The 21,335-nt window shown below is 45.9% G+C and overlaps 1 protein-coding gene across 1 annotated transcript in view; it reads right to left on the reverse strand.

The window, feature by feature from the left end:
* The window catches only part of ALX4 (ALX homeobox 4), a 63,956-nt gene that overhangs the window by 19,213 nt on the left and 23,408 nt on the right, over positions 1-21,335 (reverse strand). The window contains exon 2 of the mRNA XM_073350667.2: positions 210-520. Coding sequence (XP_073206768.1) covers positions 210-520 — 311 coding nt within the window. The remainder of the gene's footprint in view (positions 1-209; positions 521-21,335) is intronic.

Below are 21,335 nucleotides of genomic sequence, written 5' to 3' on the forward strand. Positions count from 1 at the left end.
ACAGCCCTGTAGGCTGTAAGTTTAAGTGGAATTAGGGGTGAGGTTCTAGGCAACCTCAGCTAAGATGTAACATTGTAATACAGAGCCATCTTCCAGATCTGTTAAGTCCCAGTGAATTATAAGACTCATTATCTTGCTGCCTGGAATATTCTTCATTCACACACTGAAAACCCCACTGCTCCCATCCACCCCAAAGCTTCCCCCATTACCTGTACTCGGGCCTCAGTGAGATCGGTCCTCATGGCTAGCTGCTCCCTGGCATAGACGTCTGGGTAGTGGGTCTTCTGGAAGACTTTCTCCAGCTCCTCCAGCTGGTAGCTGGTGAAGGTGGTGCGGTTCCGCCGCTTCTTGCCCTTGTTGCTCTCCGAGTCGGCCTTGTCCATGGGGCTGGGGAGGTCAGTGCTGGCCCTGTCCTGGGGTACCTTCACCCCGGCCTCCTTCACACTGAGGTAGCTGCCGTCCATTCCCGCAGGGTCAGAGCTTGGCTGTAACTCAGCCTCTCCCAAGGAGCTCTCTTTCCCTGTTTGTATGGGAGAGAGGGGGAAACAGGGATAGAGGGAGAGAGAGAAAGAAAAGAATGTGAAGCCCAGGACAAATGAATCAGTTTGAACAGGAGTCACTCCAGTAGGGAAAAGAAAAACTAACAGAGAGAGCAAGGGTCAGATGGGTGAGGAGGAAGGAGGGAGTGTTAGAGATGGGGTGAGGGAAGGAACAGAGGCCAACGGGAGAATGGGGCCCTGAGAAAGGAGAGGGACATGAGGCCAGAAACAGGGCTGTGGGGCTTGGATTAGAGCTAGAACATGAGAGGGCTGGGAGATGAATGGGAAGAGCGGGAGAGAGAGGGGGACTCTTTTTATGGCATAAGGGAAGATTAACAACACCTTAATTTATATTCAGTTGGAATTTTGCGAGTCTGGTAATAATGCCTCAGATGAAACCCATGGCAGAAATTGAGACAGATGCCACCAGCGTGCAGAAGCAGACCGAAGCCTCCATAGGGAGGAGGAGGGGTGAGGATTCCACCTGCTCAGAATGTCCCTGGAAAGAATGGAGCCAAACTGGGCCTCTCCCACCCAGTTCTGGTTGGAGTTTTGAAGGCCCGTTTCAATGTGAAACTCACAGCCAAATGTGGGAGGCCTGGTGAAGCCCACACCATAGAGTGGAAACAGAGGCAGGTTCCTGCAGCTGTCTACAAAGGGAAATTGCTGAGATTTACACAGATTGAGCACCAAACCAACCCAAACCTCCTTGCCTTTGCTGATTTCCCGAGGACTGACTGTCACTAGAGCTCGACTTCAGGATGGAACTTTCCCAGGGTTTTGGGGGCTCTCAGTATCTGGTATGTGGGGGTCAAATTTGACTCTAGCTGTATTTTTAAATTTCAGATGATGTTTATTATGCCACTGAAGGCTGATCAAAGCAATATCACCCTCCATAGACCTGCGCATCCTTCATAGACTCCTGTGTACCAAAAGGGGTAACAGCGTATGGAGTGGCTATCATTGCCAGTTCAGATGAGTGCAATCTGCTCCCTCCTATGGGAATAGGTCATCTGAACTAAATCTCTCTACGGTGCATATACGGCCATTACCATGTTAGCTGAGCACCTCACAGTCTTTAGTGTATTCACCCTCACAGCACCTCCCCTCCCATTGTTCCATTCTACACAGGGGGAACTGAAGCATAGGAAGGCAGAGAGATTTGAGCAAGGTCATGTAGGAAATCAATAGCAGAGCAAGGGACTGAACCTGGACATCCCAGGTCAGCAGCCTAACTTCTGGACCATGCGTCTTCTCCTGTTGAATACAGGTTGCTAGAAAAACAACTGCAAATGGTAGCCACATATTATGTTCAATAGGCCCTGTTCCCCTGTCATTACACTCATATAGCGTCACTGGCATCAGGAGAATTACTCTGATTTACACCAGTGAAAATGAGAGGGGAACCAGGCCCACTATGTTTTGTTAGGGCTTCAACAATTTTTGGAAGAGAGGAGGAAGAAGAAAATGATAGCAATCACTGAAGAAAGTGATAAGGTAATAGAACAGAAAAACAACAACACCCCAATTCAGTTTCCAGCCGCAGAGAAACAAAGGGAATCCACTTGCTGCTTCCCATCAGACTGTCCCCCATAATTAATAATTAACCTAGTGACATATAAAAATAGTAGAGTGAAGAAAGAGGTTAATAATTTTATTGGTAATGTGTGTTAATTTCTCTCTCAACCCCTGTCCTGAAGGCTAGAACCTCTTTGAGGCTTCTTTAAAAACATACCTAAAGCTATGTACATAAAAGAAAAATTATGTTTTATTTATTTAAATGCAATGATAAAGGGAAGAATCTTACTGACAATCTTTTAACTGGACATGAATTGTTCCTTTACTTTCTTTCCCCAACTGTAATGTAAGTCCCTGTCAGCTGTTAAACAGCTACCATGTTCCATGCCAGAGGTGGCTGACTTTCAGTGGTGGGTGAGGTGATCTTTATACAGGTAATGGCTTTGGGATCCTATGGGATGGACGTCACCATGGTTAAATAATGGGAATTAGGAAGTCCCATTTGCTAATCCCAGCTCCACTTGCAACTGCCTCTGGAACCATGGACAACTCATTTAACCTCTCTCCATGGCTCGCAGTCCCCATCTATAAAATGGGAACCCTACAGTGCACACCTGTTTAAATGTTTAAGGATTAATCAGTGAATAGTTGTAAAGAACTGTGAACACACAATGTGCTATGTAATTGCTAGATGATTTATTAAATAGACTACAGCATGTACAATATAGGGCAGGTAGCTCTCATTTTATAATTGACCAGAACATGCTAGACACACTTGAGGGGGCTCTGTAAAATAATAAATCATATGCATGTAAGAAAGAATAATAATAAATCTCTTATTGCTCTCATCAACAGAGTCATTATATATATATTTCTCCAAACTAACATTTCATTCCAAAGCAACTAGCCCCCACCTGCAAGGGTAGGAAGGGTGGGATATAAATCCAGCCTGGTTGCACTGACGGCCCTCCCTCGACATACTAGGTGTGAATTCATACACACTACATTACACCTTGCCATGTCTTATTGGTTCATTTAGCCACAGCTGATTTGTGTTGCCATGTCACTGCTTTGAGCAGAACTCAGCTCCCACTCTGGAACAGCTGGGTTTTAAGCCCAATCTAAGATAGGGTCAGACTTGTCAGGACTCCAGGTGACTGGGTGAGTATGTGGCTATCAGCTTGCTCACTCCGCCCTGCCGTACCACTTGTGCTGTTGCACGAATGTCTGAGCAGTGCCAGTCTGGTGTGTACCTACCTCCTCCCCACAGTCCCGTCTATGGGTTAATTTGGGTTGCCCTAGCCGGGTCCTATACCAGAGATGTCCACACTTGGCTCAGCATTGTGCTATGAGCCCAAAGGCCATGCCTAATCTGCATAGAATGGAGCAGACTTTGCTACTCCTCTCTTCAATAGGGAAGGACATCTCCAGGCAACTATAGTTCCCAGCATACAGTGCTCCAAGTGGCCTGGCTACTCAAGTCAAGGTGGAGCATTGCATTCTGGGATCTGGGATGACCCCTTGTGTTGAACACAGGGTGTGTGTGCACACTGTAGAACTCTGTTAGTCACACTGTGGGCTGCCCTAATCTGTACTGTTCGTGGATTTTGCAAGCCTGTGACATGTAAGGGTTTCCCAAAGCACATTTTGCAAAGACTGAGTACAGCGGAGCGTGATGTGGTTAAGAATCACAGCTCTTCAGCCAGATTACTCCCATTACTTCATGCCTAACTTTGCTAATCAGTGACTGTAGCAGAATAAAGGGGAAAGCTGAATTGAACCGCTACAGGCTGGGGACCGACTGGCAGTTCTGCAGAAAAGGACCTGGGGATTACAGTGGACGAGAAGCTGGATATGAGTCAGCCGTGTGCCCTTGTTGCCAAGAAGGCCCAATGGCATTTTGGGATGTATAAGTAGGGGCATTGCCAGCAGATCAAGGGACGTGATCGTTCCCCTCTATTCAACATTGGTGAGGCCTCATCTGGAGTACTGTGTCCAGTTTTGGGCCCCACACTACAGAAGGGATGTGGACAAATAGGAAAGAGTCCAGCGGAGGGCAACAAAAATGATCAGGGGGCTGGGGCACATGACTTACGAGGAGAGGCGGAGGGAACTGGGCTTGTTTAGTCTGCAGAAGAGAAGAGTGAGGGGAGATTTGATAGCAGCCTTCAACTACCTGAAGGGGGTTCCAAAGAGGATGGAGCCCAGCTGTTCTCAGTGGTGGCAGCTGACCGAACAAGGAGCAATGGTCTCAAGTTGCAGTGCAGGAGGTCTAGGCTGGATATTAGGAAACACTATTTCACGAGGAGGGTGGTGAAGCACTGGAATGGGTTACCTAGGGAGGTGGTGGAATCTCTATCCTTAGAGGTTTTCAAGGGCTGGCTTGACCAAAGCTCTGGCTGTGATGATTTAGTTGGGATGGTCCTGCTTTGAGCAGGGGGTTGGACTAAATGACCTCCTGAGCTCTCTTCCAACCCTAATCTTCTATGATTCTATGAGAGAAGAGAGGGTGGAATCGGCAAACTTTTCAAGTTTAATTTTGAATTCCATATATTAGAGTCCGGGAAGTTAAAGACGGAAACTGTGCATTAGGTCTTCTCATCCATAACCCCTTTACCAATTCAAGATTGTTCCCTACAGTCTATTCTCTAGCCAGCTTTGAAACATCTTGAGGCAAGGGTCTTCCATCACTATCATTGGGCAACAATTCTAAATGTCCTAATGGCTTTCACCATTAGGACATTGTCCATGCTGTTCAGCCAAGTTGTCAACCCACTACCCTTAGCTCAGCCCCCTTTGTACCAGTACCACCTTAACCACCCCCCTTGCATTTTTCAGACACTTGTGCCTGGTTACAACCTCCCTTATAACCCATTCATTGCACATGGGGTTTTATCACAAGCACATATTTGAGGGCACATGTGGGGATTTGCAACAGGAAAACAGACAAAATCCCTCCTCCTATTCTCATGATCTAAGGAGATAGGCACAATTCAGGTGAAAAATCAGCGAGTGTAATGTGGCTGTGGTCATGGGCAGAGCTGGTGGACCAGTTTGTCAGAAGGGATTGGGACGTGACCGGGAGGGCACTCGCTATGCATCCAAAGGTGAAGGAAGGACAAAGACAACTGGACAAAGGAGACACATGGGGAACATAAGAAAAGATGCACAGGCAGAATTTTGGAAGTGGCAGGACAGGCTATAGATATTTAGTAGATCTAAGCCTTGTCTTTTGGGGGGTTCCAAGAATCTCAGTTCATTCTCCCCACGTCTACTTATTTTGGTTGATCCAGTACTATCAAGTTCTAGCTGATCTAATAAGTAGAAGTCTAAGAAAAGGACATTTTGCAGGGAAGTTTTTCCCCATGAGATCTTCTGCCCTGTCTTAGAGTCTTAAATGGCTCAAATAATTGGGGAAGCATCTGTTCTGAACCCCGGCTTGCTCCAAACAGTTTGAGATTTGTCCCTCCCTGTTTTCAGTAAACTGTGTTGCTAGGAGAATCACCCCAGAGGGGAAAAATGACATGAGAGAGAGAGGATGCAATCTAAGGAAACAGCTTCTCCCCCAAATTACCCTGCACAGGCAAACCTCTCCGTGACAGCGGGCAACAAGAGTTTCCTCTGCATCATAATTTTGGGGGATTAAACAATTCAGGTCATCTTAATGGAGCAAAACTGTTGATTAATGACTGTAGAATATGACTCTCTGTGTTTATAAAGTGCTTTAAGATCTTAGAGTGGATGGTGTTGTATATATGACAAATTCTCTTCTTCATGACACTGAGATAATTTTGTTGACTTTGATGCGTTTCATTGCATTCACTGAGAGGAGAATTTGGCCCTGTACTTTATTCTCTCCCATGAATAAGCCACTGGCCTGGATTTAATCCTTAGGTTCCAGAAGCACAAGGAGTTCTATATTGGCACAGAACGTCCACCAGGAATGGAGGCACACTGCATTAACTGCCTAAATCCCCCCCTTCTCCAGCTGGAGATCTGGAACCAGCTGATGCTACCCCCAGTGTGTGTGTGGTGGTGGTGGGGGGGAACGGGGCAGCCAAAATAATTGAACACCTCCCCTAAGTGCCCTCTGCTAACAAAGCTCATATGGCATCCTGGCTGGATTTTGAAGCAGACCTCCCTGAATGCAATTGCCTGGGGATGGTGGCAGTTGTACTGCCAAAGTCCTCCCAGGCGCAGCTGCTCTTGCAGATGCAGAGGCGAATCTGGCCCATCTGGTAATGACAGGGTGTCTTGACAGCCCGGATGGAGAGGCCAGCGGCTATGCCATTCTCAGCATGGTTGGAGCACTGACTTCTGCTGTGCTTGTTACTTTGCAGCTATGCCATAGAGGAGGAGGGAGGGGCACTTTCAGTGTGTGGGGCACGGGATGGTGCATATATGCAGGTGCAACATGTAGCTGCCCAGGCATTTGTATGCACCAGACTCATAAAGCCAGCAGCCTGAATCGCCAGCAGTTAGTCTTCAAGGGGAAAGAAGCATGTGTGGCAGGGCCACGCAAGTACTTTTGTAGCAGTAGGGAGGGCCAGGGAAGCAAGGAAGGGAGACAAGGCAGAAGAGCCAGAATTGGAAGGGCTCTGCCCATCAAACCCAGAGCCACGCAAATTCCCTCTGTGGAACTGGCAGGGGAGCAGCCTGAGAACAACGGCTTGGAGAAGTGGTCAGCTGTCATCTGCCAAGCCTTCCCCGCCCCCCGCCTTCACCCCCTACGTCTTCTTTCCCTGTTCACTAGGCCCAGGGTCGGGGGGAGAGGCTGTGGCCTGCAGGCCCTAATAATGACTACAGGAGGGAAGGGGGAAAAACCCACACACACCAACATGGGAGAGCATTGGGTTTGATCTAACTTCGTTGACTGCATAACATAAACTGCAGCTAGGGGTTGGACCCAGGGCTTTCAGTGGAGATATTTAGCTCAGCTGAAAGCAAACAGCCCTTGATTTACAAACAGCACTGTTATGCAACCCCAAGGACAATATATACTGGATCTGTCTGTAGCAGGGATTGCCCTGGCTTCGTGGGGTCAGTTCCAAACCCCCTTAGCCTCCTTTCCTTTCAAGTCCTCCAGCCCTTTATTTGTTGCCTTTATTTCATGGGATATTTCTCAGAGGATTCTTTTTTGACAAGGGTGATTGTTTCCACGCCTGAACAGCAGAGCTGAGCTACCCTGCCCTCACCCTGCCTGTAGAGACTCTTGAACTGGCTACCTGCAAGATGGTGCCAGGTGACAGGCAGAACCTGCAGTAGCAAGGACTTAGTGATGGTTGTAGAATTTGTAACAAAACCTTCTCTTCCTCCCACCCTTCTTTTGTCACTCTTCCCTGCCTTTACTTGGACTGGCTAGAGGGACAAGGGGTATCTTTAGAATAACGTATACTGAATATTTTGCCCTTATTAGGTGCTTTTTGTGTGAAGATCTCAACACGGTACAATGGGGGATACCATGTTAATTGCCTCATTTTACAGAAGGGGAAACTGAGGCACAGAGCAGGGATGTTCCTTGCCCAAGGTCATGCAGGGTGTGATGGGCAGAGCTAAGACTAGAACTCAGGACCCCTGGGTCCTAGTGTCCTATCTCTTTGAAATACACCCAAATATGTGACTCTCAGAAATTCGAGGGAGAAAAAGCTAGTTCATTCCTTTTGGGTGTCAAAGCAAGATTGTTCCTTTGGTATCTTCTCCAGAGATTTGTGCAGTCTAGTTGTAAAAGTCCCAGGTGGTGGGGAACCCACCATGTGCTTTGGGGAGACAATTCCACAGTCCAATAGAGATGATCATCAGTGCTAAGAATGAGAAGGAATTAAAATGTACTTTACATAAATAATCAGAATGTAGGGCGGGATAAAAAAATCTGACTGCGGGACTGCAGATCACATGATTAGATGAGAGCCATTCTAGTGGTTACAGACGTGGGCTGCGCATGCGGGTTGAGAGTCCTGGGCTCTGTTCCCAGCTCTGTCAGTGCACAACCTTTGCCAAGTTGAGCCATAATGTCCTAGTCTGTAAAATGGACTCTTACATATGTAACTACCTCCAGGCAGGCTGGCACTCTTTAAAGGTATTTGCAAAGTGCTACGAGATCCTCAGGTGAAAAGCACAATAGGCCAGACTGTGCCCTGCTGCTCTGAAAGGCAAAGGAAGGGAAGGGCAGGGCTCTCTTCCCTGCACAGCAGCATGGCACAAGAGCAGCTCCTTTTGTGTCCCCTGGAGATCGAGACACTCTGAAAGGGACAGGGGTGGGGGCGTAATGACCACAGGCCAGTGGAGCTAGCTAGCCATGAAGCTATGTTGTAGCAGATGCACTGTTTCTGAGTGTCAAGGAGGAATCTCCAACCTGAGGCGGTGCCTTCATGGCACAAATGAGCCCCATAGTAGCATTATACATTTCTTTTTAGAGTGACTTGGTTCTTATGGCCCCTGTTCAGGACGATGCCAGGAGTGGTGGAGAGAAGCAAAGCCAGGAGGGTTCAGTTATGGTCATCCCTAATGAACAAACATAAAAATGGCCACCACTGAACTCCATGAGACAACTTCTGACCTGCTGTGAAGCCATTGATATCAACAGAGGTACCCCAGGAATGGATGTGGCGCCATTTGCCGTCTGCTCTCTTCGGTCATTGGCAGAAACAGGCAGTCTCTGAAGTGCCAGTTCCATCCCAGTGTCCACCCAGCTGTGACTGGGGCTGGAGCAAGAGCAAACCCATTTATAACCCATGGTCAGTTAGAAGTGGGAATGGCAAGGAGTGGACTGCAGGGAATATGTCAGACCTGTATGGAGGGGGTGGTTGCCTAGAGAGCTTTGCCAAGAGAGGGGACTTGCCTTTCCCAAGGAAAAGGGTCACCCCTGTCTAATAACCTCAAGATAGTTCTGTTAAATATTGACATGAAGTAAATTACCTACATCTGCCTAGGGATAGACAAGTTCTGACTTCTTGTAAGCAGAGATAACCTCAAAATTTAGATCTAAAGTTTGAGGGGTTTGGATGCAGGCTTTTTTCTAGTCACTCTGAGCAACATCATGATGAGGATTTCCTTGACCAGGAAGCAACGTAAGCATCACTTATTCTCATTACACCCTTCAGGCTCTAAAAACCCAGATATACAGTTCAGTGCCTTCCCTCTGCTCCCCAGAACCCCTTAGCTGCCCTGAGCAGCAGCACAGGGAGACCTATTCAGTTCCTGAGCTGTGCCGGTGTCTCTGCTTTTCAGTCAGAGGACACCATGTGACCTGCTGTCAGAATCCCCAAGCCACCGGATACAATTTGTCAGCGTGCAACGGCAAACTAGTATAGTTTGGCACAGAGCTCCTGAACAGCATTATTGTTCCATTGCTATGCAGGAGCTCCAAGACTGGGGAGATTCTCCCACACCCAGGTTCTGCTCCTCCTTCCCCCCAAACACACACACAAGTCTGGTGAAAGGAAGGGCCTTTGTTGACAAAATGCATCATTCCTCCCACTGGATAACTCTGGGGACAGCTGACGTCAGCTATGCTGAGGAAAAGAATTGCTCCTACTGCAGGGGACTAAGCATTTGGAATCCACCCTCCAGATTTTAGCAGACAATGCCCAGTGTGCCAGAGAATGGCAAATCCCCCAGGAAGGTCCCTCCCAATAAACTCAGGGGGAACATTTTTTCCTGACCTCAGTTCTGGCCAATCAGCTTTTCAATGTGAACCCAAATGATCGTAACCTAGCACTGTAGCCCACCACTGAGACACCACTTTTATCCAACCCCTTGGACCGTTATTGAATCCTGTTAAGGTGGATCCTACCGGTATTGTCCCTGTAGCAGAGTAACAGACTTTTGTCATGCAATCACTAGGGCTGCGTGGATTAACAGCTTGAACCTATGTCGCTCCAAATGGGCACTATATTTTGGGGAGGGTAATAGGGCTGTGCCTTCCTGGAATTCTGTCATTTCATTCAGACTGAGTTCAACATTTACAGTGAAATGTTCACACTGCAGTGAAATGTGAAGATTTCACACAAGGACAACACCACTAGGCCCAAGTTGAAATGACAAATGTTTTGACATGAAATTTAGCCCTGCCTCTAATTTCCACACACATTATATTTAAGGCCCTGATCCTGCAAATTGTTGCATGTGGCTAAAGCCTTGTGTCTGCATGGAGCCCACTGCAGTCTCAGGGCCTCATATAGATACTAACTGCAAGACAATTACATAATCAGGGAGATGCACTTACACTGAAAAGCCATGGTTATCACTGTCTTTTAGTACTGCAGATCCCCTAGTAATCACTAGTGAACCAAAGAGGCCTGCAGGAACCTGCCATTGCTAATGAAGGCAGTGTATGTAGTTGTTACCAGGTTGATGCTATGACTTTACCATGTATCTTTATACATCATGATATTCTAGCTCCATCACTGAACCATAGCTATTGGTGAAAGAAGAGTCCTGTTAGCCCTATCTAGCCCATTCCTCCTGGTGAATGGTGACCAGTCTAGTGTTAAAGGGCTGCCTAAATCGTGGCTTTGCCATGAGCACTAAATGAGGGGCACCCTGTCCTGCTCTCTCTCTGCATGGGGTAGATCACAGCTGCTTTGAGGAGGCTATGTTCCCGCTGTGCAGCCACCTGTGAGGTGGGTAACCTGGGCAGGGGAGTAAGGAGCGCTCAGCTCATCAGAGGAATTTAGGCTCTTAACTCCCTGTGAAATCAATGAGAGTTTGACACTTAAAACCTTTGAAGGTCTAGGGTGAGAAGAATTCTGGGCAAGCGCCCTGCTCATGGTAAGATACACACTGCTTTCCACTTATATAGAGCAGAATATTATATGGAACTGGCTAGCATGAGTGTATGTACCACTGTCCTCTGCTGAATGGACCCAGAACTGCCCAAGCCTGCCAGACTAGCTGCTGATGGAGAAGTGCTACACCCCTTTCTCTCCAGCACAGCAAATCAGGTCATGGTGTAACCCTTATTTCTTTGAACAATTAAGTTTATTTTGGTTTTAATTTCTCGGACCCCAATTTTTGGGAGATTCTGTAACCTAATCTAGGCTCTTCATGCCATGTTTGAACCCCTGTTTTAACATCACTGCTAAACTTTCCCCCAGATATGGATGGGGGAGCAGATTAGCTAGCGAGGAAGATTTACATTACCAATGTACTCCATAGACTTGGCCATCTGTAGTAAATATATCCAGTCTTTGTGATCTTGCCCTAACTAACACATGCGGAAGCTATTATATTTTTTCCCCAAGTTGTCTGTTACAGCCCTTTATTTATGTCTCTTGTCTACTTCAGTTGAGAAGTTGACACGTGGCTGTCATTTAAAAACCAAACCAAGTATTTGTTTAAAAGATAAAATGGAGCTTCTGCATTTTGATTCATAAAAGCCAAAACACTGAGAGTTATTCACATTCAGTGAGCAAAGACCCTTGTGCTGCCCAAGCACAGAGGGAGACACAACCCTTAGATCTGAATGTCTTGGCTTTTATCACTTTATTAATGATTACTGAGTGTTTTATAAAGCTTTTTTCCTCCTGAGGGATCCCAAACAGATAGGGAACACTTGCTCCCCACTAAAAATGCAGCCATCTCTGGGGAGGGATGTGGCAGCTGTTAGACTTTCTAGAAGAATCAAAGATTACAATGATCAGTTGCAACTGTCGGTGGAATTTAGGCACAATAGGTGGAATGTCATTAACCCAACTGGAATTTGGCCTCAACACCATAAGCATCTGGAACTGATTCTCGTGGCTACTATTGCAGGGCTGGCTCACTACCATGAAAAATACCCAGGGATCCTTAATGATCACAAGTGGTTAGGACAAGGAATGTAAAATGGATCCATAAACACAATACAGGGCTTAGTTCTGCTCTCATTTTGGGGTAACTCCTTTCATTGCAAAGGTGTTGCTCCCGCTTTGCTCCCTGTGAAGGAAGCACCAGGTCTCTTCGTAGTTTCCTGTATGCATTTTTAGACAGGTAAATAGAGGAAGTTGCCTACAGTCCATGCTTGCTTTGGCAGATCAATTAACCTCTTCAGTGCTGGAGAAAATACCAGATAATGTAGGGCAAAGAGCACTTCCAGTTCTCCTCCCTTCTCACAGCAGCCATGTTGCCACTGAAGCATTGATGTTCCTATAGGAGATCAGGTATTTTGAGGAGTTTAACAGTCAAGTGTAGCAGCTAAGGGTTAAAGGCAGGTGTCCATTATCAGGGCTACTCCTCAGATAGAGCAGGAGCTCTGGGTGAATGTCCTGACAGTCTGGAAGCCAATCCCCACAACACTGGACCTCTGTGTTCCCAGCACTATCCCAGCAGAAGCCCTGACACAATTGAGAGGCTCCTAACCCACCAATAGCCTGGGCCAGCCCATGATCTGCAGCAGAGTACAGAGTCTAACCACACTTCTGCACCAGTTACCTTGCTAAGTGACTGGAATTAGAAGGAGATTCAAAGGCCCTGATTCCCCATTGCCCCGCACCTTGTATGGTCACTTATCCTACTGCAAAGCGGGTGTGAACACCATCATTCTGATGCGGGAACATTTTATGCCCACTTTGCACAAGGCGCTAGGCCGTGGTGAATCAGGCCCCAAGTGCTGACTAAGGGATCTACTTATTTTTTCCTTAGGCCACATATAAAATGCAGGTCATTTCCAATTCCCCAGTGGGTTTCTTCTCCAGGGGCTAAAAGTCGAAATAAAATGAGCAGCTAGATGCCTCCCTTTGGACACTGCAGACTCTGCCGACTGAAAGCCCACTTCAGATGCGGTGCCCTTTGGAGCAGGTTTAGTCCATGGCATGCTTTGCCCTCCATAGGTCATCTCTGCATTAGGCTGCCTCAGCTCTGGATAAGGATGAACACAAATTCCTGGGTCACATCTTTTGATGTCTGCCACCATCGTTACGCAGGGGTGTGTGTGTGATGGGGTGGAGTCCTGCATGAATGTTTGGTCTTGGGATGCTTTGTTTACCCACACCAAAGAAAAAGTCTGGCTGCTCTTGCAGAAACTGAAGAAAGCTGGTGACGTGCCTCAGAATTCTGGATCGCTGCCCCACTCATGGTAAGATACACACTGCTTTGCACTCGTCTAGAGGAGACTAGTGTGTGGAACTGGCTAGTACGTGGGTATGTATCACTGCCCTCTGCTGAATGGACGCACAGTAGCCCAAGTCTGTCTCATAGGCCTGTCCTGCTAGCTGCTGGTGGAGATTCTTTAACTTAAATGGTGGAAGCTGTGGTTTTGGAGCAATAGGATCTGAGTTCCCATTCCTCTGCTGCCCTGATGTTCCAAATGGGTCAAATTTGCAGCATGAAGACAACTGTGAATTTCTTGGGTGGTGCTGGCCAGTTATGTTAGAGCATGAAATGGCTATAGATGCTGCAGTCTGGCCAGAACATGCCTCCTCCTGGGGGGAAGGTAAGAGGGCCAATTTCTGTCTATCCAATGCACTCATTGTAACAGTAGCCAAGCCCTGTCTCTTCAAAAAAGACGTGTTACTCTAAGCGGAGCAGACGGCGAGGATGACGGTATGTAAACCCTGGAGCAGAGAATGATGGGTAGTCACAGACACCCTTCCCAACACACTGGCCTGAAAAGAGCCTGGGCTTTGAGAGCCTAGCACAGAAGTGATGTAAAAGGTGCTGTAAGCCACACATTGTAAGTTGGTCCATTGGGTTTCTGTTTCTCTGACACCCAATGTGTAACCTACAACACCAGTTCTGTCCCCAGTGTGTTTGGCCCAGAGACTTGCATGAGAGTCTGCTTATACCCGGCTGCACACAACCCCGACTGACTGGCTGGCTGTGTTTTGTTTTGATAATCCCTATGTGGGTTTTTAGAATAAATGATCTGATTTGTAAACCTTAACTTCAGCGCATCTAACAAGCCCGCACCATGTCAGTTCCAGCAACAGAGCATGTGTGCGTTTTTATGCATGAGTAATTTTATTCTCTATGGTTATTGTTGTTTTTGTTGAGTTTCTTAAAACCAGGTCTCTTTTATCCCATAAAACATCTGCTTTAGAGGCACATGTTGCTTTGTTTACTGATTTGTTGAATTCATGCACCCTGTGGCTACTTGGGAAGCACAACATCATCAGTTTAAATGCAGCTGGTATTGTCTGTTTCTCTCTCATGCTTGTTAAAAGACACTAACTAAACTCACTTTTGTATAAGATAATGTATGCTGAAGGCCCTGAACTGAGGCTATGGCTGGAATTCAAACAGGGCATGGTTAATGCCCTGAGTTCTTCTTCTTACTATAGCACTTAGCTGAACTAGAAGAAAAGACAGAGCTGGACAGTAAAGCTTTTACTGCTGCTTTAATATGCAGCTTATGCCACTGCTCACTTCCCAACTTTCAGAATGCAAAATATTGGAAGGAACTGGTCTGTGTGCATGTGCTTGCCACTGCCCTCTGCTGGACAAGCATAAAATTCCTCAACTGCGTGTCAGAGGTGCTATACTGCTGACAAACGAAGCAGTAATCTCCTTGAGTTAAGAGCTTGTCAGTTTGGAGTAGAAAGATCTTAGTTCTCTCTTTGCTGGCCCCGTGAATTTCTGAGCGGCCATGGTTTTCAGCATTGTAACAAATGTGAAATTCTTCAGTAGCCACAGATGAGTTACACAATATGTTAGAAACCTCCTGCAGCCTTAATCAAGATCAGCTACTAGGAGGCTCTTTAAATGAAATTCACTTGATCATTAAAAGTGAAATTCACTGGTGTGTACAAGGTCAGCCCAAGGCCCATGCATTACTGAAGTCCCACTTGAGCAGGATTCCTCCCTTGGGTTGACCATGATCAGCTAATGAGTTTTTAAACATGATTTGCCCTGTCTGGATTAGAAGCAAAGTCCTGTATAAAGTCACATTAGTTAAAGTGGGTTAGCTATTGTGTTTTTACACACCACTTTTTTCCCCTAGCGTATATGTGCCCTTAAAGAGCTGGGGAGTAAATCCTAACCCAGCTTCTGGGCTCACTTCCCTGTCTCCATAAACATGTGTGTGAGCTATTTCAAGTCTCTGCCTTTGCCTGCACTGACATTGCACTGTTGGTATCTGAGGGCATGTTTACACTCTTGTGCGGCTGTGGTGTAAATGCCTACTACAGCAACAGAAGGGTTTTTTCCATTACTGTAGGTAAGGGCAGTAGGTAGCTCAATGGAAGAATTCTTCCAATGACCTAGCTGCGTCTACCCTGGGGGCTAGGTTGACCTTATTATGGCGCTCAGGGTGCAAACTTTTTCCATAGCCTTGAGCGATGTAGCTTGGTTCATCTAATTTTTAAGTGTAGACCAGGCAGAACTCATTGCTTTTAACAAGAAGGGTGCTAACCCCCCCCCCATTTCCTTGCAGTATATTTTCAGTCAGAGCCTGTATAGTGCAGAATGAGGCTAAAGAGTATTTCCAGGGGACCTTAAACAAACTTGCAGCTTCCTTTAGATTTGGGACTTGATAGCCTTCATGATGAGGAAGGTCTGGGTCACATAGGTGAGTTCTGGATCTGAAAGAAAATGTTTCAGTCTCCCAATCAGAAGCAGGTGTTAAAAATAACAGTCCTGGCCAATGCCACTACTGGATCTGCTTAGCAGCCAGGGGCCTAAAAAGATCCTTAGATTGAGCATCTTAATAACAAAAGGTGGGCATCCCCCTTTATTGAGCGGGGCAGATACCCAGTTGGTCATCTCCTTCAGATGTTTCCCCAGCAAATTGGCATTGCCTCCATCTTCTCTGCAATAAGCCTCAGCGTTTTGTCGTTTAAAGGCTAGACATTGAGTAACCTGAGAATCTGGACTATCAGGGTCAAATGGAGGTGAAAGTTATCAGTATAATCATCCAAATTACTGACAGAGTGAGGCAACTCCAGGCCCCACATAGAAATCAGCCAAATTGTTACAAAAAGAAAACCCCACTTCAAAGCTTACTCCACTAGAGGGATTTGAACATACCACAGCCAGGCTCTGGAGCTATGTACTGCATATTTTGATCACAGAATCATAGTAATGTAGGGTTGCACGGGACCTCGAGAGGTCATCTAGTCCAGCCCCCTGCGCTGAAGTAGGACCAAGTAAACCTAAACCATCCCTGACAAATGTTTGTCTAACCCGTTCTTAAAAACCTGCAATGATGGGGATTCCACAACTACCCTTGGAAGCCTGGTCCTGAGCCTAACTACCCTTAGAGTTAGTGTTTTTTCCTAAATGTAACCTAAATCTTCCTTGCTGCAGATTAAGCCCATTATTTCTTGTGCTACCTTCAGTGATCATGGAGAACAATTTATCCCCAGCCTCTTTTTAACAGCCCTGAACATATTTGAAGTCAGTTATCAGGTCCCACCTCAGTCTTCTTTTCTCATTGCTAAACATGCTCAATGTTTTTAACCTTTCCTCATAGGTCAGGTTTTCTAAACCTTTTATAATTTTTGTGGCTCTCCTCTGTTCTTTCTCCAATTTGTCCCCATATTCCCAGAACTGGACACAGTACTTCATCTGAAACCTCACCAGTTCTGAGTAGAGCAGGACAATTATCTTCCATGTCTTACATATGATATTCCTATTAATATACCACAGAATATTAATATTAGCTTTTTTTGCAACTACATCTCATTGCTGACTCATATTCAATTTGTGATCTACTATAACCTCCAGATCCTTTTCAGCAGTACCGTACCACCACCTAGCCAGTTATTCCCCATTTTGTAGTTGTGCATTTGATTTTTCCTTCTTAAGTGAACTATTTTGCACTTGTCTTGATCGAATTTCATCCTGTTGATTTCAAACTAATTCTCCAATTTGACAAGGGCATTTTGTATACTAATCCTGTCCTCCAAAGTGCTTACAACCCCTTCCAGCTTGGTGTTATCTGCAGTTTTTATAAACGTATGCTCCACTCCATTATCCAAGTCATTAATGAAAATATTAGCTAGTGCTGGACCCAGGACTAACCCCTGTGGGACCCCACTAGATAAACAGAGCCCTGCATGGATACAAATTTATATCCGCAGATGCGGCTATCTGCAGATATAAATCGGTATCCGAGGAACCTCAGGGCTATCCCGGGAACGACAGCAGCAAAAGGAACAGAACGTGGGGCTGCCACTCCCGGGATCCAGCACCCCGTGCCGGCAGCTCTTCCAGCACGGCTGTACTGTCCATAGCCCTGCCCCCCACCCCTTCCACGCAGCTGTCTGCGTCTCCTGTCTGGGGGCGTGCACGCTGCTTGAACACAAGCGTGTGACCCAGGACATCTGCCAGTGAGCCTGGTGCCCCAGTGGACGTAGCTAGGGGTAGTACTGCCAGGCCGGAGGAGCTGCCCGCCTCCTGGGAGCAGCAGCTCCTCTTTCTGCTCCTTTCTCTGCTGCGGTTCCCGGGAGAGCCCTGCTATTCCGCGGATACCGATTTATATCCGCAGATATACATGTGTGTGTGTGCAGGGCTCTATAGATAAACCTTTCTAATTTGACAGTGAACCACTGATAAGTACTCTCCGAGTATGGTCTTTCAACCAGTTGTGCACCCACCTTATAGTAATAGCATGATTCAACTCAGCACACTGAACAAGTGCCAAGATGGACAGGGGTTATGTGATTTGTCTGGCTGTCTCCAGCTGTCTGTCAGTCTCCTTTGCAAACGGAACAGATTAAACAGTCTTGTCAAGAATACATCACTGAAGCTCAGCTACCTCCCAGAGGTGACTCAAGACACCTGCTTTGTGCCTCTCATAAAAGAGCTCGAGGTAAGATAATAAGTGGACTGAATGGAGGGAAGGAAGCAGCTTAGAGTCATTTTGTCATGAGCTGAGCAAGAGCTCAGCCACCTTAGCACTACGGGATCCTGTTTCAAACTAGTGACAAGCAAACTTCAGAAGGCTTGGAGATACAATCCAAAGAGGCATCCAATACGGTGGATGCTTATCTGAAACTTACCTAAACTATGGCCCTGACCCAGCAAAGGACTTAAGCAGGTGCGTAGCTCTGCTGATGTCAGTGCGATTACTCGCTTGTAAAGTTAAGCATGTGCTTAAGTGCTTTGCTGGATCACGGCCCTGGTGAGCATCTTGGGGCTGCAAAACGGATCTAACAATCTCCCAAGATAGGTTCCCATGAGGTTTCTGGTGCCAGAAACACTACAGTAGAGATAATTTGGAGACTCAAAATCATTTGGATCCGGATCTCAACAAACCCAAGGGTCTAGAGGTGTTTGGATCTGGGGCAGAGGCATAGTTTGACTTCTATTTTTGGTGGAGGCAGCTCCAGTCAGGCCAATAAGGTCATGCGTGGGGAGGCGGGGGTGGGGGGGGGAAATTCCATGCCTGCTTGAGGCTTGCAGATTGAGGGGGCAATGCCCCCTCTCCCCTCCAAACTACGCTCATGATCTGGGGTACTAGTTCAGAGCCATTTCTAGCCAAGAACAGCACTTCTTTGGGGAATTTTGGCTCTTTCCTTATCAGCTGGAAATTGAGAGCCATCTGAAAATGAAAGGGAAAAAAAAAAGAGAAAAAAAAAAAGGTGGCTGAACTTTGAAGCACAAAATAGCTTGCTTTTGAATTTTGGGCCAATGTTTGGTCCAGGTGCTTTCCCCAAACTGTTCTGCCAGTTTTAAACAAGGGATCAGCAAAAAAAAAAATATATATATATTCAGATGCAAAAAAATTACAAAAAATTATTTTCTCTTCCCATCTCGTTCCTTTACTAAACAGGCCTGCTCTTAGAAACAAGGCTAAAATTTATGTCCATTCTCACTGCTCATTACAGGACTGGGAATTGCTAATGTCCTGACAGGCATAAAACGTTTGTAAATATACCGGAGATAAATCTGGATTCTGGGAGCCAAATCCTGCCAATGTTCTTGGATGCGATGGGGTAGGGGTTGGAAAAGAAGCCAGCATCAGCAAGCCAGGATTCTTTGGCCCTAAAGAATATTATATGGCACGGAGGCATCTATTGTCTAGAGGATGTTGTCAACCCCTTCAGTCCACTGGTACCCCTGCTGCATTAAATGTGACATACATAGACACAGAGGTCTGTGTGACAAAGAAAGCTTTTATCTTAGGGTTTGTCTACACTTACAGCGCTGCAGCTGCAACCAGTGCAGATGTGCCATCGTAGCACTTGGTGAAGACACTACCTAGACCGACGGGAGAGCTTCTCCTGCTGTGTAGGTACCCCACCTCCCCGAGAGGTGGTAGCTATGTTGATGGGAGAAGCCCTACACTGCTGTCTATGCTAGGAGTTAGGTCGATATAACTGCATTGCTTAGGGGATTGGTAGTTGTACCAACATACGTTTGTAGCATAGACCAGTGCTTAATGTGCTCTTGAACTCATCATGAAATATATTCCTATACCTAGAACATAACATCTTACTGAACTGATGTCAATGTGATATGTTCTTCTTAATGTAAATCACTGAATCTAGTCGCTCAACTAGAAAGAAAGAAAGGGTCTGAGTCTGACCTGCCTGGAAACTCCCGGTGCCCCTTACACAGTCTAAACAAATATTTATTTAAATTACTCAAAATGCCCCAGTCTTTTATATGTATCCCAGAAGAGCGCCATAAAACATCTACAAACAGGACTCCATTAACCTCTGCTGCCCTGAGTTAGAGGAGCATATTTCAACTGCAGTTAAATTGAAGTTTAATAAACTCTTGGCCTCTGTTGGCTCCCTCCACAGACCCCTTCCCCCTCTGTCTTTCCTCCATGACTTATTACACTGGCATTCAGTATGAACAGCAGCTGCCAATATGGGGGACTCATTAGTGCTGCTCTTGCTTCTGATCTGACTGGTAAAGCACCTAACAGTGTTCAATCAATCACAGCTCTAAGCGGCTGCTACAATCTCACACCTCCTATTTTTTCGGTGGGGGAGGTGATTGAGTGGCCCCTTCTGGCCTTAATCTCTATGACTCTATGTAAGCCTTCAAAGTTGGATTGTCCTTTTGACTGAAGAAGGTTAGATGCAGCTCTCTGTCACCACAGTGGCTCCTCAATGGGCAAAGAGGAGGTGTTCACCCCCAAAGGTCAGAACTCATCCCACTAGCCCAGAGAATTTGGGACCAAGCCAGGTCTTGAACTTAGATGACAGGAGGCCTCCATCCACTGACACAACCACTGTGAACTTATGAAGATGTTTGAAAATCCTGAAGGTTTCACCAGATTTAACACAGCTGTTTTATTCATTTGAACACATACATGCAAAGCTAATTATTCTCCCCTTTAACAGACTTTTACTATCCAATCAGGGAGTGGAAACACTACCACATGATTTGGGCAACCAATGACACACCACAATTGCCCAAGAGTCAAAACACATTGTTCACAAACAATCCAAAGGCTGAACATGATCCACAGAAATGATATGGCAAATGCTTACAAACAACAGACATTCACAGAAACTGAGATCAATTTGCAAATGACTTCTTAGCCAGAAAGGGAGCTAAATTCATAAGGAATATTCAAAATCTATAGCTTAGCCAGCTCCCATCACAACTAACCAACCTGGCTCAAGGTTGATCTGTTTTATTTGTATATAACGAGGCAAAGAGAAAATGAAATTCATTCAAAAACACCATTGGATAATTTTGAGCAACCAAAACATTGAGACAATTGTACTCTGTTTGTGGAACTTTAAAAGAGGTGATGAATTATTCAGTGGATAAATTGCTCCTTTGAAATCATTCACTAGTTCTTTTCATGGCAGCGCATGAAATGGTGAATTTTGTTTCGCTTAAAATGTCAATAGTGCCTGCAATCATTTTAATTGTCACAAACAAACAATAAAACTAAGATTATGTGAGTCCAACGGAATTTCTCTCTTTGTTTTTTCGTACATCACTGTTTTGGCTTTGTTGTCACAACCATCTGTTTCTGTCAGTTTTTCAGTATCCCATCCCTTACTACTCTGTCTTCCTAAAGGCTTGATTCTGCACTAGTGACTTCAATGGGAGTATGGCCATTGACTTTAATGGGAACTGGATCTGGTTCAAGATTTTTATACCATAAACATACAGTGGAAAAAATAGTATGTGATCATGTAATGAAAAGCTTAATCGTAATGCACGTGCATTATGGGGGCTGAATGAAGGTTCCACAGACAGTCTTAATATTGGCATTTCCTAACTTTTGAGTTCTCAGCTTTGCAACCTTAATGAAATTCTTTTAACATAGGAAATTACACGTAAAAACGTAATTTTTAAAAAAGCAAATGGAACCCCCCGCCCCAGATATTCCATCATGTGGCATCATATTCATGCCCAAAAAGGTCATCAGCTGGGTTGGAACTGTTA

This window comes from Lepidochelys kempii, chromosome 6 (genome assembly GCF_965140285.1).
Source record: "Lepidochelys kempii isolate rLepKem1 chromosome 6, rLepKem1.hap1, whole genome shotgun sequence".
Lineage (NCBI taxonomy): Eukaryota > Metazoa > Chordata > Testudines > Cheloniidae > Lepidochelys > Lepidochelys kempii.